At 50.8% G+C, this 21,207-nt stretch overlaps 1 protein-coding gene across 6 annotated transcripts in view; it reads left to right on the plus strand.

Moving 5' to 3' along the window:
- LOC119268040 (piezo-type mechanosensitive ion channel homolog) overlaps positions 1 to 21,207 on the plus strand; it is a 48,418-nt gene that overhangs the window by 6,421 nt on the left and 20,790 nt on the right. For 2 of the 6 annotated variants that reach the window (XM_037549531.1, XM_037549532.1), the window contains exons 5-12: positions 87 to 243; positions 353 to 539; positions 3,362 to 3,477; positions 13,260 to 13,344; positions 14,196 to 14,411; positions 14,484 to 14,661; positions 16,699 to 16,827; positions 17,043 to 17,216. In XM_037549531.1, the coding sequence (XP_037405428.1) occupies positions 87 to 243; positions 353 to 539; positions 3,362 to 3,477; positions 13,260 to 13,344; positions 14,196 to 14,411; positions 14,484 to 14,661; positions 16,699 to 16,827; positions 17,043 to 17,216 (1,242 nt within the window). Of the gene's footprint in view, positions 1 to 86; positions 244 to 352; positions 540 to 3,361; positions 3,478 to 4,133; positions 4,572 to 12,874; positions 13,000 to 13,259; positions 13,345 to 14,195; positions 14,412 to 14,483; positions 14,662 to 16,698; positions 16,833 to 17,042; positions 17,217 to 21,207 lie in introns of those variants that run through there. The other 4 variants (XM_037549533.1, XM_037549534.1, XM_037549536.1 and 1 more) reach the window with 4 other exon arrangements.

A 21,207-nucleotide genomic window follows, 5' to 3' on the forward strand; every position in this document is an offset into this window, starting at 1 on the left:
GGTCTGTACTGAAGAACTGTACAAACTTAAGTTCAATACTTACCATTGTCTACTGCCTAATGGATATATGCATTTTCTGTGTGCAGGTTATCATTTTCGGGTTGCGTGCTGTTTGTTGCTGCCTGCTGTCCAATTAATTGTCAGTATCAGTCACCCTTCTTGGATTTCGTTGCCATTCTTTGTATTTAGCTGCATCGGTCTTGTGGATTGGTCCTTAACGAGTAACTTTCTTGGTCTTTTCCGGTAAGCTCCATCTTTGCTTTTTCTTCTTTGCTGCGAACAATTAGTCTATTATATTGAGATTGCACATTTGTTGATAATTGTTAAATTGTGTTTGCAATGCATTCTGAAGGTGGTGGAGGTTACTTGAGATATATTCAGTCTTCAGCATTCTTCTTCTTTATATTTACCAACTGCGTGTCAAGTTTCCCTATGTTGTGGTAGCATTTGCTGACTTTATTGGTCTATTCAAAGTTTCTTCAAAATCAGAATGGCCTGAGCTGTCCTCCGGTATTTCTCTTCTGGTGTATTACTTCATGGTAAGCAGCTAAGAATCTCAAATATAATATAGTGGGCACACACTGTGTGAGGATATTTTGAATCATATGGTAAAACCATGATATTGGCAGTGATACTGATCATCCTTTGTTTTTTATTTGCTCGTTCTTGATGCTTCAAGCTTACTTGCTTAGTATCTGTCGTGTATAGAATTCCAGAGAATGAAATTGTACCAAATTCTTGGAGAGGCTGTAAAATGGCAAACTCATGCCATTGTTGCCACTTCATTCAATTCGTGCTTTATTAAAAAAATATGTATGTACAACCAATTTGAAAAACATTTCTTCTCGTCGACTTATTTATTCTAACATCCAGTAGTCTAAATAGTAAAAGGAATAGATAACTGTGAAGTAAGAGCATCTCCAACAGGCGCACAAAAACTGCTCCACGCGCTAAAATTTGGGTTTTTTGGGCGTCGGACAGCTCCAGCCGAAGCTGTAAAATAGTGCACGCGCAAAAAAGGATTGGGCACGCGCTAAAAAGCGCTATCAGAAGCTGCAAATTTGGGGCGCCGGATTGCGCGCGCTTCACAATTTGCACTGCGTGTTTTTTTGGGCGCGCGTTTTCGGGCATCTGCTAAATCAATGTTGGGTCTGGCGCCCTAAAAGTGCTACAGTGGTGCGCTAAAACTATTTTAGCGCGCGAAACTTTTATGCAGCTGTTGGAGATGCTCTAAGAGGGCTAGTGATTTACATACGGGGACATAGCTTCAAGCAATAACGGGAATGCCATCTTCTTTAAATTATTCTAACACATGTTTAATTTGATTAGAGATGAAGTGTTGTTGCTTGTCAACATGCATTTGTAAGATGGTTGAAACAAGTTTATGAATACTGTACCAGCAAATTGAAGTGGTAACTTCACAGGCTACGAGTAAGGTAGAGCTTAGCCAATGTAGGATCAACCACAACAGTGTAGCAACTAAACTAGTTGGATTATGTAGTGCCTAGTGTTACCCATAATGTGGTATGTGTTCCATCCAGTACAAGTGGTGGTGTTTGTTTGTTTGGATGGACATAATGGATATACACCATGTAAGGTCCTATTTGGATCAAAGGGAAGAAAAAATAGGATTGGGACAAAATGGAGGAATAGGAAAGGAAACAAGGTGTAAAACATAGGGATAGAAATACACCATTTGAACACCGCTGGTGGTGTTTGGAATGCAGGAAAAATAGCCCAGGAAATCTACAGAAGTAGGTCTCACCGGATAATTTTTCTATGTCACATTGTTTGAGTTCAGGTCTAGACATCCCCAGCATGCATGCATGCTACCTATTTTGAACTCTATGTGGGTCCCAAAGTGCATGGTTGATCAGCCTTTGGAAGTGCGGGGCTAAGAAACTTTCCAAAGGATTGGTACAAGGCTATTCCTGCCTTCCGCATACCATAACTTGTTACAGTTCCTCAGGAATGAACTTTCTTTACTTTTGCTATGCTTTTCCTCCGTCCCGAACAGGGCCTAAATTAGAATGAGCCATGGGTTTTAAGGTGGTAAGGTGAGGTGAGGTGAGGCACCCTTGCCCCTTTTCACCTTTTAAGCGCTTAATGCGCAAGGTGAGGGAATGCCGTGCAACTTAAAGATGTCGTCAGTGAAGGCTGCAACAAGAGATATAACAGTGATGGAGTGCTTTAGAGGAATGTAATGACTGTACTTAGTGAATTGTCCATAACAACCAAAATGAGATCTTTATTGTTTGCGAATGGCAGTCCTTCCACAAAGTCCATGTTGACATAGGTCTAGACAGATTTAGGTATAGGGAGTGCTTGGAGGAGGCTTGTGTATTGTGTGTGGTCAGGCTTGTTTGTTTGGCACCTAGTGCATTGCTGAATGAAGGTTTGCACATCTTGTTTCATGCCAGACCAGTGGAAGAGGAGTTTGAGTCTGATAAGTTGCTCCTTGACCTGAGCGGCCTCCTAATTCACTGCTATGCGGTGCAGTAATTATATCTTTCCTGAGAGTAGGGCTGTGACCAACCTCTACTTTATTTTTGTACCTGATAGTTCCCTGGTGCAGAGTGTTGAAGTGTATATGCGGATTGCCTAGCCCTTTCCATAAGTTCAGACTTTTGATTGCGTTGGCTAGTCCACGAAGCTTAACATGGTATCAGAGCCTAAGGTCTTGAGTTCAAGTCTTGGCTTTCGCAATTTGTCCAAAAATTGCTGTTGCCCCCTTTGTGTCCACGTATAGGCCTCTTGAGCCATACCTCTGAGTCTATTCACGTGTTGACTTCCCGCGTCACACGTGAGAGGGGGCTGTTGAAGTGTATATGTGGATTGCCTAGCCCTTTCCATTAGTTCAGACTTCTGGTTGTCAGTTGTTTGGTCAGCATCACTCTCTCTCCGCCTTCTCTTCTTATCCCCGCGCGCAAATCCCCACTTGATCTCTTTTTCATGTTTCCCGCTCGATGCTCTTGTGATGGCTTCCCTGGCCTAGGGCGACGCCCTATGGCTACGGCTAACTGACGCTCCAAATCCCTCAAAGCTCCAAGGTGGATGCCTTCCGCTGCAGCCTGAGCGCCTAAGCGATGCCTTAAAAACCATGGAATGAACAAAGGAAAGTGAAGTGACATATGATAGAATATACTACCTCTGTAAATAAAACGTCTTACATTTGTTTACAGAGGGAGTAACATTAGAAATAACTTTGCGTTAGTCCTCTTAATTAAGAATCAGTTACAGTCTACCAGCGCTTAATGAAGAATCAGTTACACTCTACCATCACTTTTCAGGGCCTTTGGCTTTTCACATGTCAGTAGTCAAAAGATCTTTGCCTTCTAATGCTCTTTTTCTCTCATTGTAGCTGTCATCATTCAAGCGGGACATACAAGAAATGGATAGTCTAATGTCTCTAGAAAACGACAGCTTAACAGAGGACCTTCTCCCTTCTAGGAATGCATTTTTGGTTCGTCAATCTCGGTATGGAATTTTTTTGTACATTAAAAAATCATTGAATTATCCACTTTTTATTTCCTGAACTGCGGAACATGCTCGCTATTTTATATTTTGTAATTAGGGAAATTAGCTCAGTAACACCACAGATGGTGAAATTAGAAACAACACCATAAAGGAGCTCAGTTACTAAATGACACTGCGATCAGAGTTTATTATGGAAAATGACACTGCATAAAGCAAGTACTCTTTTGTAAGTTTCCCAAAAATAAAATAAATACACTTGCCATTTCTTCCCTGACCAACTCCTGTCGCCTCTACTAGCAGCCACTGCTGCTCACAGCCAGCATTGCCACTGCTTCGTCTAATTTGTGTCCCTGCAGTCTTCTTCCTCACCACCGTCATAGCTTCTCCAAGATCTCTGAAAGACTAGGAGGACATAAACTTTATTTCAGCTATAACGACGTTATTTTCTGCATTAAACAGTTATTGTGATGATATCTGGTAGTTGAGCCCATCTGCTCCAATATTTCTTTAATTTCATCTGTTTGTGGTGTGCCTGTACTTTTGGTTCCTCTGATTTGCTTACAGGCTCTACTGCTTGATCTTCTCAGATTTGCTCGTTGTGGTTGCTCTGCTGGAACAGAAGTGTGCAGATTGTTCACATAAGATGCTGAGTACCAATAATATATTACAAACTATCGGTTTCGGGTTAAGATATCTGCTTACTAAACCGAAAACCCATGTTATGTAAATCTGCCCAGAAAAAAGTTTCCACTCATTCTGGCAGGTTTGTCGAGCTCGTGAAACAAGTTTTTGGAGCCTCCTGTATTTGAAGTACAATGCGAGAGAAACTGAGAATTGATGGCGAACAAGATCAAGAAAAGCAAGATTAATCAAGTTGGGTTAGACACTAACAATTCCATGCTTATGTGCCCTTCAGTCCTAAACTCTCTTCTCCTACCCTGATTTGCCTTTCTTTTCGAGGAGGTTGAACCCCCTGGCCTCTGCATTATTGTGATGCACACATCTATCTTTGCTGAAGTAGATGCAAGGCAACGAGACTAAAGTCATGAACAAGCAGAACATAACAAAGATAACTATGTCATAACCGTTACAAGGTATGAATCTAACACCTATGATTTAGTCAACTTTGTCCACACAACACCTTCAAGAAGGGATAAATGCCCCAGAAAAAACACCCCCGCGTCGCCCTCCACTAGCGACATGGGGGGTGACTCCCCTTGAGCGTTGTCGGGCCTCCCCCCTACTCGTCTCGTCGCCGTCGGAGGCCCTCCGCCGACGAAACTTGGGCAGGCTCCAGTGAGGGTGGCGGCGGGGCCTCTCCTTGGGTGCCCTCTGTTCTTCTCCTTCCCTCCTTGCTGGGTGTGGCGGCTGCACGCGCCCGATCTGCGAGGTCTGGCGGCGGGGAGCAGCCGTGGTCCACGGTGGGCTGCTGGCTGCGACCGGTGTCGTCATGGTGGCCCAGACACGTGGTGGGGTGGACGCGGTCGGACGGGGCTGGCGGCTAGATCTGAGCGCCGTGCGCGGCAGCGGGGATGGCTGGTGGTGCCGTGGTGGCTGCGTCCTGGCGGCGCGTCTGCTGTTGCTTTGGCGGCAGGGCTGGCGGGCGGAGGTGCGGTCGATGGTTGCTTGCTCTGTCGGACCTAGGCTGGGTCTTGGTGAGCGGCGCGGGTTAGGGCAACGGCCCGGCGTGGTGGCTTCTCTGGTCATGGGCTACGACGGCGCGGGGAGGTATGGTGGCCTCCCTGCTGCTTGGTGTCTACACGGCAACTCGGCGGTTCCGGCTGCTACGACGGTTAGCTTCTCCGTCGGCGTTGGTTCGTTTGCAGGTGGGCTGTTTCAGCCTTCAATCCCTCTCCTCGGCGCCATGCGCTACTTTCGTCGAAGGGCTGGTCCTCTCCCAGCTGCGGTCCATCGCCCGTCTCACGCATGGTGTTGCAGGACTGAGCTCGTCCCGCGCCCGGCTGCAGGACCGAGTTTGTCTCGCGCGCGGCAGCAGGACTGAGTTTGTCTCGCGCGTGGCAGCAGGACCATGCTCGTCTCGCGCGCGGCTGCAAGACCGAGCTCATCTCGCGCCCGGCTGAAGGATCGTGCTCGTCCCGTGCCTGGCTGCAGGGTCGTGCTCGTCTCGTGCTCGGTGTGGCCGGACGGGTCGATGGAGCCAATTTCGGCCGGTCTATTGGGTCTCGGCGTTGGGGGTCGTCTAGGGGTGCGAAAGGCGGGGCCTTTCCGCTCGTCTCTTTGGTTGGGGTAGCGGTGGGTCTCGAGTGTGGTGGTGTCTAGGTCTTGGATGCCGGGGCGGCGGCCTTGGTGGTGGTAGCGCGGTGCTCTTGGGCAGAGCCCGTGGCTCGGTGCTGCCCGGTGGTCATGGCCGTGTGGGTGGCCTGGCAGCCGGGGTGTGGCATTCGGTGACGGTGAGTGTTGGCCGAGGTGAAAACCTGATCTATCTTCGGACAAACCGGCGGCGGTGAAGCTCGCTCCCTTCTTGAAGGCGTTGTCGCGGCTCTCATTGCTCGGCGTGGTGCTCTAGGGGAAACTCTGATCCTTGGATCGGGCGGTGGCGGCACTTAGGTGTCATAACTTCCTGAAGGTGCCGCCTTGGAGCCCTCGGTTCGTCATATGCGGCTTCTTCTCTTCACGGTGGCGTGTTCATGGTTGGAGTCCTCGGGTGCTCGTGTAGTGCTAGGGGTGGTGTTGCTGCGCCTCAGCGCCTATGTTCCTGCCTTGGGTATGTGCATGTGTTGTGGTGGTGTGCGTTTGTGCCGGGTGGTTGTTGATAATGGCTTTATGTATAAAGCGGGGCTAAAGCCTTTTTCGGTAAATTCTTTTTGGATCATAACCAAATAAAAACTTCTCGAGTTATCAGAATCCATAGTCAAATTCAGTCCTTGGTTATTCAAGTTAGATGAAATAGTAATAGTTTGGCTCTCCCTCGTGCTGTTGTTGACAAGGATTTTCATTCGGGTTCTTCAGACCAACCAATGAAGGCCAGCACATCAGCAAGGAGACAATGCTAACGACGCAAGTTCGTCGCTGTTGAGCCCGACCAATAAAGGCCAGAACAAGAGTTTTCACCCCGGACATGAAGTGCTGCTCCAGTCACCATCTTGATGACATATCTTTGAATAGTTGTGCCAGCCAATACTCCATATCAGGCCTGAGTGGTGCTAGCAGATGGATGGAACGTCTTCCCACCTTAAGACTGTCACCCGACACAGATCCGTCCGCTGTCACTCCACACTAACGTAAACCAACCTGCAACATCCACCACAACCTTGAAGCCGTTTCCCCTGCGTCCTCCGTGTGAACTTTGCAAGGTCTCGACGTCCTCCGTGGGAAGCACGTGCAGGGTCTGGCTGGTGGTGAAGAGAGGCGAACGTCGCCGTCCCTGAAGCAGACATCGCCAGTGCGACCCTGCCCCATCAGCGCCGGACACCGCCATTGGCATTGGGAGCCTCCCTGTGCACAGGCCACTGCCCGTGTGCCGAAAGATAAGCGCCCACCCTCGGCTGATCAACGACGTAGATGCCGACGATGAGCAGCGTGTTCGCGGTGCCACGCGAGTACATGCCATGCTCAGAAATGCTGCGTGAGAACCCAAGGAATGCGAGGCTTGCATCAAACTTAGTGTTCCACGCCCTTGGGGCTTGCCGGAGACCATACAGGGCCTTGTGTAGCCTGTACACGCCCTGCTCGCGGTTCTTGGCAACGAACCCTGGAGGCTGGGAGACGTACACCTCCTCGTTAAGGTCGCCGTTGAGAAACACCGACTTGACGTCCATGTGGTGTACCTCCCACCCGTGGTGAGCACCCGCGGCAAGGATGAGCCGCACGGACTCCAGCCTTGCCACTGGAGCAAAGACTTCCTCGAAGTCCACTCCTACACGCTGCACATAGCCCTTTGCGACGAGGCGTGCCTTGTGCTTGACAATGGCGCCGTGCTTGTCCTTCTTCACCTTGAACACCCACTTAAGCCCGATGGCTCGATGCCCAACAGGTAAAGTGGTGAGTGTCCAAGTGGCGTTGTCGTTGATCGACGCCAGCTCGTCGCGCGGCACCAGCAATCCTCTTGCTCGGCCTCCGCGAACGTGGTTGGCTCCTCGCCGGCCATCAGATGCAGGACGTCGTCGTCATCAATGTCTTCGTCCTTGGGCTGTTGCGGTGTTGCCGCAGCCTCGCCGAGGAGATCCCCCATGCGTCGAAACATGTGGGGGGCGCCAACGCCATCGTCGGCGTCGAACAACCCCAACCTTGCTGTTGGCGGGGTTGCAAACAGCCTCCCGGGAACCACCTTGCTTGACGACAGGGTGTCTGGGGATGCTGTGCTTGGGGACGGTGTTCTTGGGGTTGCAGTTCCCGGATCTACACCTGCCGGGCTTCCCGGGGTCTTGCTTCCCGGGGTTGTAGAGTACATCGGGTACTCCACGGTGAAGGAGCTGCTTGCTGGGGACTCCCCCGACGCCTCCCAAGTCCATCGCGTGTCTTCGTCAAAGATGACGTCACACGAGACATGCACACGCTTCGCGACAGGGTCGTACATCTTGTACGCCTTGGAGCCCGTCTCGTAGCCCATGAACACCATCGGGGTGCTCCTGTCGTCGAGCTTCTTCACCTGAGGGCGCGTCCTCTTGACGTGCCCGACGCAACCAAAGGTGCAGAGGAAGCGTATGTCGAGCTTCCTCCCATACCACGCCTCGTAAGGCGTCTTGCCGTCGACACTCCTTGTGAAAGAGCGGTTGAGGATGAAGACGGCCGTGAGCACGGCCTCCCCCCAGTACGTGCTCGGCACCTGCTTTGCCTTGAGTATGCAGCGTGCCATCCCGAGCACTGTTTTGTTTCTCTACTTGACGACGCCGTTCTGCTGGGGCGAGTAGGGGCCATCAGGTGACGTTGTACCCCTTTGTCGTTGTAGTGCTTGTAGAACGTGGCCGACGTGAACTCGCCGCCACGGTCCGTGCGTAGCACGGGTAGCTTGTGGCCGCACTCGACCTCTGTTGCTGCTTGCTGCTTGACGATGGCTTGCCCCGCCTCGTCGTTGGAGGCGAGGAGCAGCACCCACATGAACCTGCTATAGTTGTTGACGAGAAGCGGGATGTAGCGACGCCCTCCTGGCATTGCTGGGGTGATTGGGCCGTAGAGGTCCCCGTGAACAAGCTCCAGGGGTTTCTGTGCCCGATAGCGCGCCTTCTCAGGAAAGGGCAGGCGCCGCTGTTTCCCGGCAAGACACGCGTCGCACAGCTCGTCGGCGTGCTCGATGTGAGGCTATGTTTATAAAGCGGTAAAGCGAAGCGAGGCGCTTGGGGGGCGCCTCACTGCTTAAGCGATAAAGCGTAAAGCGAGGCGACGCTTTAGACAGACTCTGAACCTGATGGGCAGTATAATAGAGCACCATTTAGTGAGACATATATATGTTGATTCTAATCCACCAGTGAGCCCATATATTCTGATCCATCCACTAAGCAGTAAGCAACTAGCCAATTGCTATAAGAGAGGCAGTAGCACCTAACAGCAGAGGAGTTGTGCATAGCATAACACACAACAGAGCAGAAAAGGCTGGTGCAGATCTGAGGAAGCTGCTGCCAGAGGAGAGAGGAAAGAGCTGAAAGCCTGGATATTTGCACGCTCTGGTTTTGGTTCTCTCTCTTTCTTTCCCCTCCTGTAACTGTTTCAAATGTGAGCCCAGCCCTGTTTCCCTGCCAGGAATCTCTGTACCCTGCCTGGCAAGTCTAAGGCGTCCTCTCTGCCTTAAAGCGCCAATCAGGACGCCTAAGCAGGCGCTTCAGACACTTTACTGTCTAAGGTGGACGCCTTAGACACATGTCTAAAGCGAGTTGGACGCTTTGAGCCTGGAGGGCGCTCTAACGCTTAAGCGTCGCTTAAGCGACGCTTTAGGGACGCTTTACAAACAGAGATGTGAGGTACCCCGCGAACGAGGTTGCCTCGCGCCATATTTCGCAACCCGTCGAAGTGATGGTGTCCTAGCCGGGCATGCCAACGCCACGCGTCGGAGACATGGCCCACGGCAAGACACACAGGATGCACGGATTGAAAGAAGAGCTTGTAGAGGCGGTTTGGCCAGCGGGTTACCTCGATGAGCAGCCTCTTCTGCTGGTCGCGCACGGTGAGAACACCGCGGCGGATGCCGATGTCGAACCAGCCCTCGTCGAGCTGTCCGATACTCACGATGCTGCTCTTGAGCGCCGGGATGAAGTAGACGTCCGTGAACGCCGTGTGATCACCCCCTTTGTCGGCGAAGATGACGGCCATGCGCCCGTGGATCTGCACCACGGAACCGTCCGCGAACCGCACCTTCCCGGTGATTGAGCGGTCTAGCTCCGCGAACGCGTAGACCGAACCAGTCATGTGGTTCGTGGCGCCGGTGTCGAGGAACCAACCCTCACTTTGCTTGTCTCCTACAAGCGTGGTTGTGGTCACAGCTCTCTCCTCGTTGAGGAAGACGTAGCCACACGCACATGCCGTTGTCGGGGAGCCATCTCCCGTCAACAAGGTGGACTCCGAACACTTCGATGTCGGGGTGTGGCTGAGCTGAGTCTCCGTGCGCTCCTGCACGGAGTCGATGGTCGCAAGCATCATGGTCGGAGCATGGTCCGCCATATGCGTCCTTGCCGCGCCAACTTGCCTGACCTCGTCGGGTCCCGAGGTCTTCGGGGACGCCGTCGTCGTCGTGTGGTTCCCCCACACCCGGGCTTTCACCGCCTCCCAGTCGACAGGCCCCGAAAACGTCGTTGTTGGGGTGTGGGCTGTCACTGAAGGGATGGAACCCGTGGACGGGCTCCGTGCCTCCTGCACGGAATGGGTGGTTGTCGGGGCCGTGGTCGCGGGAGACGCTGAGCTCTCCTGCACGGGCTCGACTCTTGCCAACATCATTGCTGGCCCACCGTCCACGTCAGCCTGGACGAGGTTTGCCGTTGCCGCGGCTGCCTCATCGGCTTTCCTCGTGTGGCAATCCCGGATCCAGTGACGCGGCATGTTGCAGTAGCGGCACTTGTTCCGGTTGCCATTGCCGCCAAGTCGCCCAGGTCCACCTTGTTGCTGGGCTGGCCCGGTCTACGACCGCGGTTGGCGCCGCCGCTCTGGGCGTGGCCTCTGCCTCTGCCACGCGCTCTGCCTCCCGTGGCGGTCCCTCCCCTACTGCCAGAGGAGCCATCACGGCTTCGCTGCTGAAGGCGTGCGTCCCACTGCTCCCAGGTGAGCAGTAGTTCGCCGCCGGCGCGGTTGTTGGCTTCCTCTCTGCGCTCCTCGACGACCTTGAGCCGCCCTACCAACTCCTCGATCGTCATGGTGTAGAGATCCACCAAGCTCTCGATGGACCAGGCCAGTTGCTTGTACTGCCTGGGGACAACGCGGAGAAACTTGAGAATCACCATCTTGTTGTCGATGGGATCGCCGAGCGTTGCGAGCTCGGTGACGAGCCTTGCAACCGCAAGGCGAAGTCGTCGACTTGTTCACCGGCCTTGAACCGGATCTCCTCGTACTGGAGGCGCAAGGTCTGGGTCTTCGACTCCCGTACGCGCTCCACGCCGATGCGCAGAGTCTTGATGGTGTCCCATGATTCTTTGGCCGTCTTCTTGGCGCCAAAGGTGAGCACCATCTCCTGTCGGACGGAGTGCAAAATCGCCTCCATCGCCAACCGGTCTTGCTCATACTTGACATTGCTGGTTTCCACGGCTTTCCACATATGCCGCGCCTCCATGATGACTTTCATCAGGAGCGACCAAGTGGGGTAGTTGGTCCGCGTGAGGAGAGGGAAGGAGGTACTGGACATGCCCACGTCTCGCATGGAGCGTGGCGCACCCAGCTCGCCTCCCGGCCTGCCTCGCAGCGCGAGCGCGTCCGCATCCGCCGCACGGGCCTCCTCAGCCGAGCTCTGCTCAGCGGTCTTGGAGCCGTCGCCGGCGACGCCTTCTTTCGGCGTATGCTTCGGCATAACCTAAGGCTCTGATGCCAATTGTTAGCCCAACTACAGTCTAGCTAGCTCTCCCGTTGGGATCGAACTACAGACTAGTTAGTACCAGACTAAAGAGCAGAATATCTGGACGAGGATCACTAGCACGAACACTACCAAGCACACACACTCACGTACTAGTGAGGAGACACGGTGGTACTACTAGTGGAAGCTGAATGATTTTGCTTCTGAACTGGCTTGATTACAAGTGAAGGAGCCGGGTCCTTTTATAGGCCGGGCTGGACGTGCACACAGCACACACACACTGAAATTCGTACGTACTTGCATGTCACTTACGGGACTACTACGACGACCATGCAAAGCACCTTCCTAGCAACTACTACGTACTTGCTTGCACAGCTAAAGTCTACTTCTAGTCAAGTTCCTCAACATTAAGGAAAACTACAGGAAATAACTAGGAAACTACCTAGTCCTTGCACGCCAAGGAAGCTGTTGGTGCTGCATGCATGCAACCGAAGACCATGGTTGACTCAACACGGACTTGACTCTCTGCCATCCAGAAGAAGCGCTCTATGACGATAACTCGAGGGCGAGTTCCAAACAACCAGGGGAGAATGATGAGGAACAATAGATGAGAGAAAAAGAAGAAGAGGGAAAAACACATGCCAGATCTGTTTGGGTACTTCTAGATACTTCCACTCTAGTGTAGTATTTCTTTTCTTTTCTTTTCTATCCTACCTATTGTTTTCTAGTCTTTTAGTTGTGAGTAGCTATGAGTAGAATGGTGAAACTTAAATAATGTTTTCTAGAGTATCCCAGCTATAAGTAGAAGTATGTGAAGGCTTCCCAAAGCCCTATAAATAGAGGTCCTCACCTCTACTTTGAACCCAGACTATGTACCCACTACCTATAATAGAACTTGTTGTTCTTATCTAAGATCTTGGAGTAGATCTTGTGCTCTAGGAGTTCTGGATTGAACTCTTGCTGCCATATCAGCCTACATTCGCCTCTAAATCGATATCTAGCGCAGCATGTTGAAGTTGTTCCTTCAACACTTGTGCTGTAAACATTGTAGCAGCAAGGTGGAGTTGCTCCTCCACAACCTTTGTGCTGCTTCAGGTGATGCACTGTGCCCTCGCAGCGTCGTGTGTGCCGTCCTTCATGGTTGCGGATGAGTGAGTGGCTCGACGCGTGGCTCTCTCGCAGTGGGGTGCGCGCACTGGGCACGGATGCTTGCCTTGGCGTCCTCATGGCAGCATGAATGGGTAAATGCTAGAATAAGGGGAACGGCTATGGCTGGCACTGCCACCATGGCAGTCCTGGGAGAGGAGGGCTTAAAATCGTCTCCGCGATTTTCAGATTGGGCGTTTTTTTCATCCTGTTGCTACCTCTTCTGTTTCGTCCCTTTTCCTCTCCTACCTAGATAGTGCAATCCCATCTATTTGTACTGGTCATGTTTTACCTTATTGGCAGGTTTAGCAAGCCAAATGCAATTAGTGCCAAATGCAGTGATGACAATGAAGAAATGTTAATCACCCAAAGGGGAAACTAATGCCCGTGTACTATGTCATACATGTCCAAGTCAGCAGCTTTTGTAGGTGCTAAAACTACTTTCATGTTGGCAGTATAAGTTTGTAACTTACACAATTTTCTCTTTGATTCATCAAACCTTTTAATTGTGCTTCCTTCATTTTTATGGTCAATATACTTAGCCATACACATTTCGAAATGTATTAAATGGTAGTATGTTCTTGCCAAGCTGAATAACTTTTGCGATAGTTCTTTCTAACCACCCCTATTTATCTAGATTTACCATTTTATACTGTATTTTCTTGCTAAAGAACCTTTTCTACTTCAGAACTGGCAGAAGGCATGCTAATGTATTACTAGGGGGTTCAGTTTTCAGAACATTCAGTATCAACTTCTTCACTTATGGCTTTCCGGTATTCTATTTTTTTCCTCGCTCAGTCCATGCTTTTCCTTTCGCATATTAATTGCAGTTCCCACTCTTATATTTGTTGGGGTATGCAATTCCTCACCCCTCACAAATGTGCAGAATAACATTGCCTGTGTTTCTACCAGGGCAAGAGCATGATTCATCCATTCGGCTATTAGCATGAGATAATATCCGTGCACGGTTGCCGCGGATAGTGGTCATGAGCTTTCTCACGCTAAGCACATGCACAGTGCAGCTGCCTGGAGATGACTTAGCAAAATAAACCTTTTTTGTGCCATTAGTGTCGCATGGCTGCTTGATTAGGCACTGGTGCTTAGCAAGTGCTTATGCATATAACTAGCACCAAATAATAAATAAGAAAATCATGCAAGAACATACAAAGAAGCATCGAACTGATGAAAGCTTACATAAGTGATTGATGATGTGGCTGTATACTTTCTCTTAAGCATCCACATATACGCATCTAGCATTGTACATGCCCTTGGTTTCCGTTCATAAACTTCAAATAAATATTGTTCAACAATCATGATTCAGTAAATCAACTATAGACTTAGTTGTGGCTTACTAACCACTCTGATACCAGTAGCATGAGACACGTGTAAATTTCTTTTGCGGTGGTAGGTCATGCAGGATATGGGCTCAACTTTGCCTACTAAGGCCAAAACAGAATAATGAGCAGTTTATCAAATGATAGTACTCTTGGATGCAGTGATGGATATCCTTTCCAGTTATATTCTAACTTCTGTTTCTGAATTCAAGCAATTGTCTTTTGCTCATTGTGTCTGAGAGAAACCGAAAGAACATCTTATTCGAGATTACAATTGATGACTATTGCAGGTTTTGCTTCTTGCCCTTTCCTTATGGAGTTTCAACTTCACTAGTATTTGCGCTTTTGGTCTCCTTGCATACGTTGGATACATTTTATATGCTTTCCCTTCCTTGTTCCAAATGCATCGGTTGAATGGGTCACTCCTAGTGTTTATCCTGTTTTGGGCAGTAAGCACATATGTCTTCAATGTGGCATTCACATTCTTCAACAAAAGATTTCAGAAGGTATCAGACTTAGCTATCCAAGTTCTATTGATTATTGAAGTTCGTGAAAATTTATTTTGGTCAATTTTGCAGGATACGATAATATGGGAGACTATTGGCCTATGGCATTATTCTATCCCTGGACTATTTCTACTCGCACAATTCTGCCTTGGTGTTTTTGTAGCACTTTGTAATCTTGTAAACAATTCTGTTTTTCATTACCTTACCTCTGAGGAGGGGCCATCGTCTAGTGATGATCACCTTATTGATGGTAAGTGAATTTGTCACTGTTAACATTTTCAGTTTACTTTTCCTTGCTGCCTGGTTTTCAATTGAGTAAAAAATATATTCTCTGTGAGATAATGCCTTAAATTGATGAAATGATTGGATATGCATGATGCATATTGTTGACATGGGCAATGATGAGCACTCGAAAGTAACTGCCACATCGCACTGAAAAAGAAACCGCGACATCAAACTATGTACATTTCTTCTATTTTTAGTAAATACTAAAGACTAAATGGAATCCTGGCTGATTTTCTGGACTAGTCAAAACTATACTGCTGGTTGAGCCCATGTCTCCTTGGTAAATAATTCTCCAAATGACTATTGGAGTACCCTCTCCCACAGTTAGAACTTTTGGTTGCGTTGGCTAGTGCATGAAGCTTAACATGGTATCAGGGCCTAAGGTCTTGAGTTCAAGTCCTGGCTTTCACAATTTATCCAAAAATTTCTGCTGCCCCCCTCCATGTCCACGTATAGGCCTCTTGAGCCATACCTCTTGAGTCTATTTTCATGTGTTGACTTCCCGCTAAACACATGAGAGGGGGTGTTGAGGTGTATATGTGTATTGCCTAGCCCTTTCCATCAGTTCGGACTTTTGGTTGCGTTTGCTACTGCACGAAGCTTAACATGCTATCCATCTCCCATAGTTAGGACTTTTGGTTGCGTTGGCTAGCGCATGAAGCTTAACAAACACAAATACTGGTTAAAAGGAAATCGTCTAACCAAAATGAGGTGTCTAATATGGGAACTACTTATGCTAAATTAATGCTGCTGACATATCATTGATTTATTGCTGTTGCGCCCCCTACGGTCTACATGCAAATGGCAGACATTTCAGCTGTGGCTATGTGCTATCTCGCAGCAGCGCCATGGCTGGGGAAGGAAAGGGAACCTCTTAGGATTGTTAGGAATTGAGGAGGGGAAGTGATAAAGTTTTGGAGATGTAGGAAGAGAGGGTGTGCTTATTTCGTAAGCATATATGGTGTTTTTGAGGGAAACAGCAGGACTCTGCTGCGTATTTTTTATTAATTTTGGGTAAAGGAATACAAAATAGGTGTGAACAAGAAAGGAAAAGAAAACTATACAAAAGGTTATACAGGAAGAGAACAAAAAAGCTATACAGGAAAGCATATATGGTGTTAGTTGTGTGATTAGATGTTTGCCCCTTGGTAACAGATTATGATATCTGGTATTGTTTGTAGCTTTACTAGCGAGCTGTTAACACTTGTATCTATGCTGTAGTTAATGACCAAGGGCCTGTTTGGTTGGTGGCTAACTTTGCCATAGTTTGCCACACTATTTTAGCCAAACTTGCATTAGCTTTGGTGCTCGAATTGTTAGCCGCACTTCGGCTTGCTCAAGTGAATCTTGCTACACTTTTGTGTGTATGACATGTGGGGCTTATTTCTCACAAAAAGAATCTTGCCTTAGGTGTGGCTAGAACCAAACACCCATCTAACTTGGTCAAACTTGCCTAACTTGAGGTATGGCAAGGTGTGGTTAGGAACCAAACAGCCCCTAAATATACTAAAACATAATAGTGTAAACGTTATGTATGGCAGATGAGTTCTCATATAGGTTTATATGTTATCGCAAATTGTTACACTGGAACCAGAGATCAATTCTCGAAGATGCTTGTTCGTATTTAAATCCAATTTGGAAACTTAACTGTTCACTGTCTGACAACCAGTGAAAACAATTAGGTACAAAAAGCTCCCTGCATGACTGTTCTGGCATGGTTCCCTTTTGCAGTTGCTGTTTTGTTAAACAAGTGTTGTCTGGAGGTGCATGGGCACATAGTAATGAGTAAATGACCATACTTGTGGTTGTTAGAAGGCTACAGATTTTTCTTTAAGTTCGTAAATGGTACATAGTGTTAATGTTTTTCATAATTTAATAACTTTATCATGTTTTTCACAATTTTATTCTTGATTTTTTGTTCGAAATAGATTACATCACAGTTCTGCTGTCTTATGTTTAATATTGCAATTAATTCTGATCTGTTCGAGGCCTATTTTTGCAGACAAGGAAGATGCAATGGTTTTGATTGTAGCAACGCTAGCATGGGGTCTACGCAAACTTTCACGTGCAATTACTTTAATGTTACTGTTTCTTCTTGTGATGAAACCTGGATTTATTCATGCTGTTTACAGTACGGTGCAATATCCTTCTCTGTGTTATCTTATTTAATTCCGAAGTTACTGTTATTTGTCCCATTGATTTCTGGATTTCAGTTTACCATCTTCTTCTCTAGTACCCGTTGCCTCACAGTCATTTGATGGATCTTATAAATCATTTTGTAGCATCTACATTTTATGTTTTTGCCTCAAGCTGAGCCATACCTAATTAGCATTACTTTTGTCTCAGTGTGCTTTTTCCTGGTGTTTCTGGTGAATCATTCAATCAATAAAAGACTACGCCAATTCTTAGTGTTATTTTGCGAGGTGCATTTTTCAATACTGTACATTCTTCAGCTTGATCTAGTCTCGGATGCTCTTGAGTGCAGTGGTCCACTTATGATGGAGGTATTCTCACAGTTAGGTGCGCACTCTGTTTCATGTCTTTGCTTTTCTGTAAAGTTAACCTTGTTTCTTTGTTAAATCAATGACAACCCAGTGCTGAAGGTGTATTCTTAGGTGTTCAGGTTCTGCATAGCAAGGCAATGCACATTGTTATGGATGCACCTTATCTCTATTGCATAGCTCATGGGGTGTATATATATCACGTAAGACTTGGGGTACAAGGAAAGGAAACATAGCCTGATAGGACTCCTACACCTAATACACCTATTACTAATACTCCTTAACACCCCCCCCCCCCTGGTCCTACCGGACCTGCTCCAGAGGTTGTAGGGGAAGGATGGAGCGGGACGGGGCGATGAGCGGGCGCGCCGGCGGCTGGGCGCCGTCGCGTCGGAGGGAGATGGCGGCGACGGCTAGGGTTAGAGGCGTCGGAGGGAGATGGCGGCGGCGGCTAGGGTTAGAGGCGGCTAGGGTTTCGGCTCCTCTGGGAGCCGGGCAATAGGGATAATAATATTTTTATTGCTTAATCTGGGCAATAGGGATAATAATATTCTTATTGCTTAATCTGAAAAAGAGTCTTACAGCATATATTTATAACCTAGATAACTTGCATGTGAATTAACCTAAGATAACTTGTGGGCTAAGATTGCCCGGCGAGCCTTCTACGGCCATAAGCCAGGCCGGTCATAACATCTATCCCCGCCTGCGCAAACAGCTCGTCCTCGAGCTGAAAGTCTGGATAGTGTTGGCGGAACTCATCACGCTGCTTCCAAGTGGCCTCGTCCTCCGAAAGTCCAGCCCACTGAATCAACACGTACCACACCCTGCGACGGAGCTGAGCCTTCAAGACCTTCTTCGGCCCCGGAAGGATGCGTCCATCGAAGGTCGGAGGGAGCGCTGGAGGGGCCGCAGGTGGCTCCCCACGGTAAGGCTTCAGCAGCCCCACATGGAAGACGTCGTGGATGCGGGCTCCGGCAGGAAGCTGAAGGCGGTAGGCCACCTTCCCGATGCGCTCCAAAACAGCAAAGGGCCCCGCGTAACGAGGGCCCAGCTTGCGCTTCGCGCTGGGTCCAGTGGTTGCGTAGTGCGGTGAAGAAGATGCAGCCACACCCAATCACCCACCGCATACTCCATCTCGCGATGGTGGCCGTCGTAGTAGTGTTTGGCCAGCTGTTGGGCCTGAAGAAGACGTTGCCGAACTTCGGCCAACATGTCGTCACGACGCCACAGAAGCTCACCGGCCACCTCCGTCCAAGCTGTTGTAGGATCCACCGGAAGGATGGGCGGTGGCGGCCGGCCATAGACCACCTCAAAAGGAGTGGTGCGCAGGGCGGGGTGGTAGGAGGTGTTGTAGCAGTACTCCGCCCAGGAGAGCCAATCGACCCAAGCGCGAGGATGATCACCTGTGACACAACGCAAATACATGGCAATCACCTTGTTGACGACCTCGGACTGGCCGTCCGTTTGAGGATGGAATGTTGTGCTCAGGCGGAGTTTCATGCCCGCCAACCGGAAGAGATCGCGCCAAACATGACCGGTGAACACCGGGTCCCGATCACTGACGATCGAAGAGGGAAACCCGTCGAGACGAACGATCCCGTCGAAGAAGGCGCGGGCCACTGAGGCAGCAGTGTAGGGATGACCGAGCGCGATGAAGTGAGCATACTTGGAGAAGCGGTCGACCACCGTGAGAATGACCGATTTGCCGCCCACCTTGGGAAGGCCCTCGATGAAGTCCATGGAGATATCCGCCCAGACCTGAGACGGCACCTCCAAGGGCTGGAGCAGACCAGCCGGCCGTAGTGTCTCCGTCTTGTTGCGCTGGCATGTCTCACAAGACCGAACCCAGTCACGGACCAGGGCCCGATCCCCAGGGATGTAGAAGTCGGCGCGGAGACGATGGAGAGTTTTCTGCACACCCTCATGGCCCGCCGAGTGGGCGAGCAGTAGCACCTGGTGACGGAGATCATCATGCGCCGGCACGAATACCCGGCGCCCATGGAGGAGCAGGCCGTCGGTGAAGCGCCACGGCTCCAATTCGCCCACCGCCAGCTGCTGCTGAAGGAGGAGGGCGTCAGCCGCGGTTGCCATAGCCCGGCGAATGTCGGTGAAGATGCCGAAGGTCGGCCCCTGAGCGGATGCACAGGACAGCCCCCGCGGAGTCGACAGTGGCGGGGTCGGGGTCGGCGTCACGGCGCGACAAGGCGTCGGCCACGGTATTAAGGCGACCCGGGCGATACTCGACGGAGAAGTCGAAGCCAAAGAGCTTGCTGATCCATTGGTGTTGCGGCACGGTCGAGAGCCTCTGGTCCGGCAAGAACTTGAGACTGTAGTGGTCCGTGCGAATCCGGAAGGACCGGCCTCACAGATAGGGCCGCCAGTGGCGCACCGCCTGCACCAAGCCAATGAGCTCCCGCTCGTACGCCGCGAGCTTAAGATGGCGCGGAGCGAAAGGCCGGCTGAAGAAGGCGAGAGGGCCATCGCCCTGATGAAGCACGGCGCCGAACCCGGCGCCCGAGGCGTCACACTCCACCACGAATTTGAGGTCAAAGTTCGGCATCTGAAGAACGGGCCTCGTCGTGAGGGCCCCCTTGAGGGCCTCGAATGCCGCCGTCGCCTCGTCGTCCCATGCGAAGGCGTCGTGGCGCAGCAAACGTGTGAGAGGCGCTGCGATGAGGCCGAACTCCCGGATAAACTTCCGGTAGTAGCCCGCGGTGAGTGCGGCGTGGGCCAGGCTGCGACGGCCGCCACCTTGTCGGCATCCATAGCAACCCCGTCAGCCGAAATGACGTCGCCAAGGTAGGCGACCGAAGGCATCCCGAACGAGCACTTCGAGTGCTTAAGATGAAGATGATGCGCCCGAAGCTCGTTGAAGATGATGGCGATGTGCTGGAGGTGCTCCGCCCACGAGGCGTTGTAGATAAGAATGTCATCAAAGAAAACGCGCACAAACCGACGTAAGTAGGGACGGAGGACGTCGTTCATCAGGGCCTGGAAGGTTGTCGGCGCATTGGCGAGGCCAAAGGGCATCACCAAGAACTCGAAGTGGCCGTGGTGAGTCCGGAACACCGTCTTGGCGATGTTGTCCGGGTGCATGCGCACCTGGTGGTACCCCGACCGGAGATCGAGCTTGGTGAAGAAGCGCGCCCCATGGAGCTCGTCCAGTAGCTCATCGACCACCGGAATAGGAAACTTATCCTTGAGTGTGAGCGCATTAAGGGCGCCGTAGTCGATGCAGAAACGCCACGTGCCGTCCGACTTGCGGACGAGGAGGACCGGCGCGGTGAAGGGCGACTTGGAGATCCGAATGATGCCCGCGGCGAGCATGAGTGCACACTGCCGCTCCAACTCGTCCTTCTGCAGCTGTGGATAGCGGTAAGGATGAACCACCACCGGTGCGGAGCCCGGCAGGAGATGAATACGATGATCATACACCCGGGCCGGTGGCAGGCCCTGTGGCTCGTCCAAGAGGTCGCTGTGCTGCTGCAGAAGGTGATCCAGTAGGGGATGCTCAACCTCAGAGGTGGCCGCAGCCAGCTGGAGCTGCGGCGGCGCCGGAGCGGCGCCCCCAATGCCGTCCCACCGGATGCGGCGGCCCAGTCGCCAGAAGGTCATCGTCAGAGCGTCAAAGTCCCAAAGGATGGGACCGAGGGTCCGAAGGAAGTCGACGCCAAGGATGAAGTCGAAGCAGCCCAAGTCGATGCCCGCAAATGTGATAGAGAAGTGTTCGTCGTCGATGGTGATGGGGACGTCCCGGGCGAGTCCATGACACCGGAGACGATCGCTGTTGGTCACCGTGACGCGAAGTTGCTCTCCGCCCGTCGGCTGAAGCGCTAACCGACACATGGTAGCCTCGGGCAGGAAGTTATGGGTGGAGCCTGTATCCACCAAGGCCACCAAGCGCTCGCTGTGGATCATCACCGGCAAGAGCATGGTCCGCTCGTCGCGGATGCCGGCGAGCGCGTGGAGAGAAACCACGAGGCCCGTCGCCGGGGCAGCCGCGGGTGCGC

The sequence above is a fragment of the Triticum dicoccoides genome, chromosome 3A (assembly GCF_002162155.2).
Source record: "Triticum dicoccoides isolate Atlit2015 ecotype Zavitan chromosome 3A, WEW_v2.0, whole genome shotgun sequence".
Lineage (NCBI taxonomy): Eukaryota > Viridiplantae > Streptophyta > Magnoliopsida > Poales > Poaceae > Triticum > Triticum dicoccoides.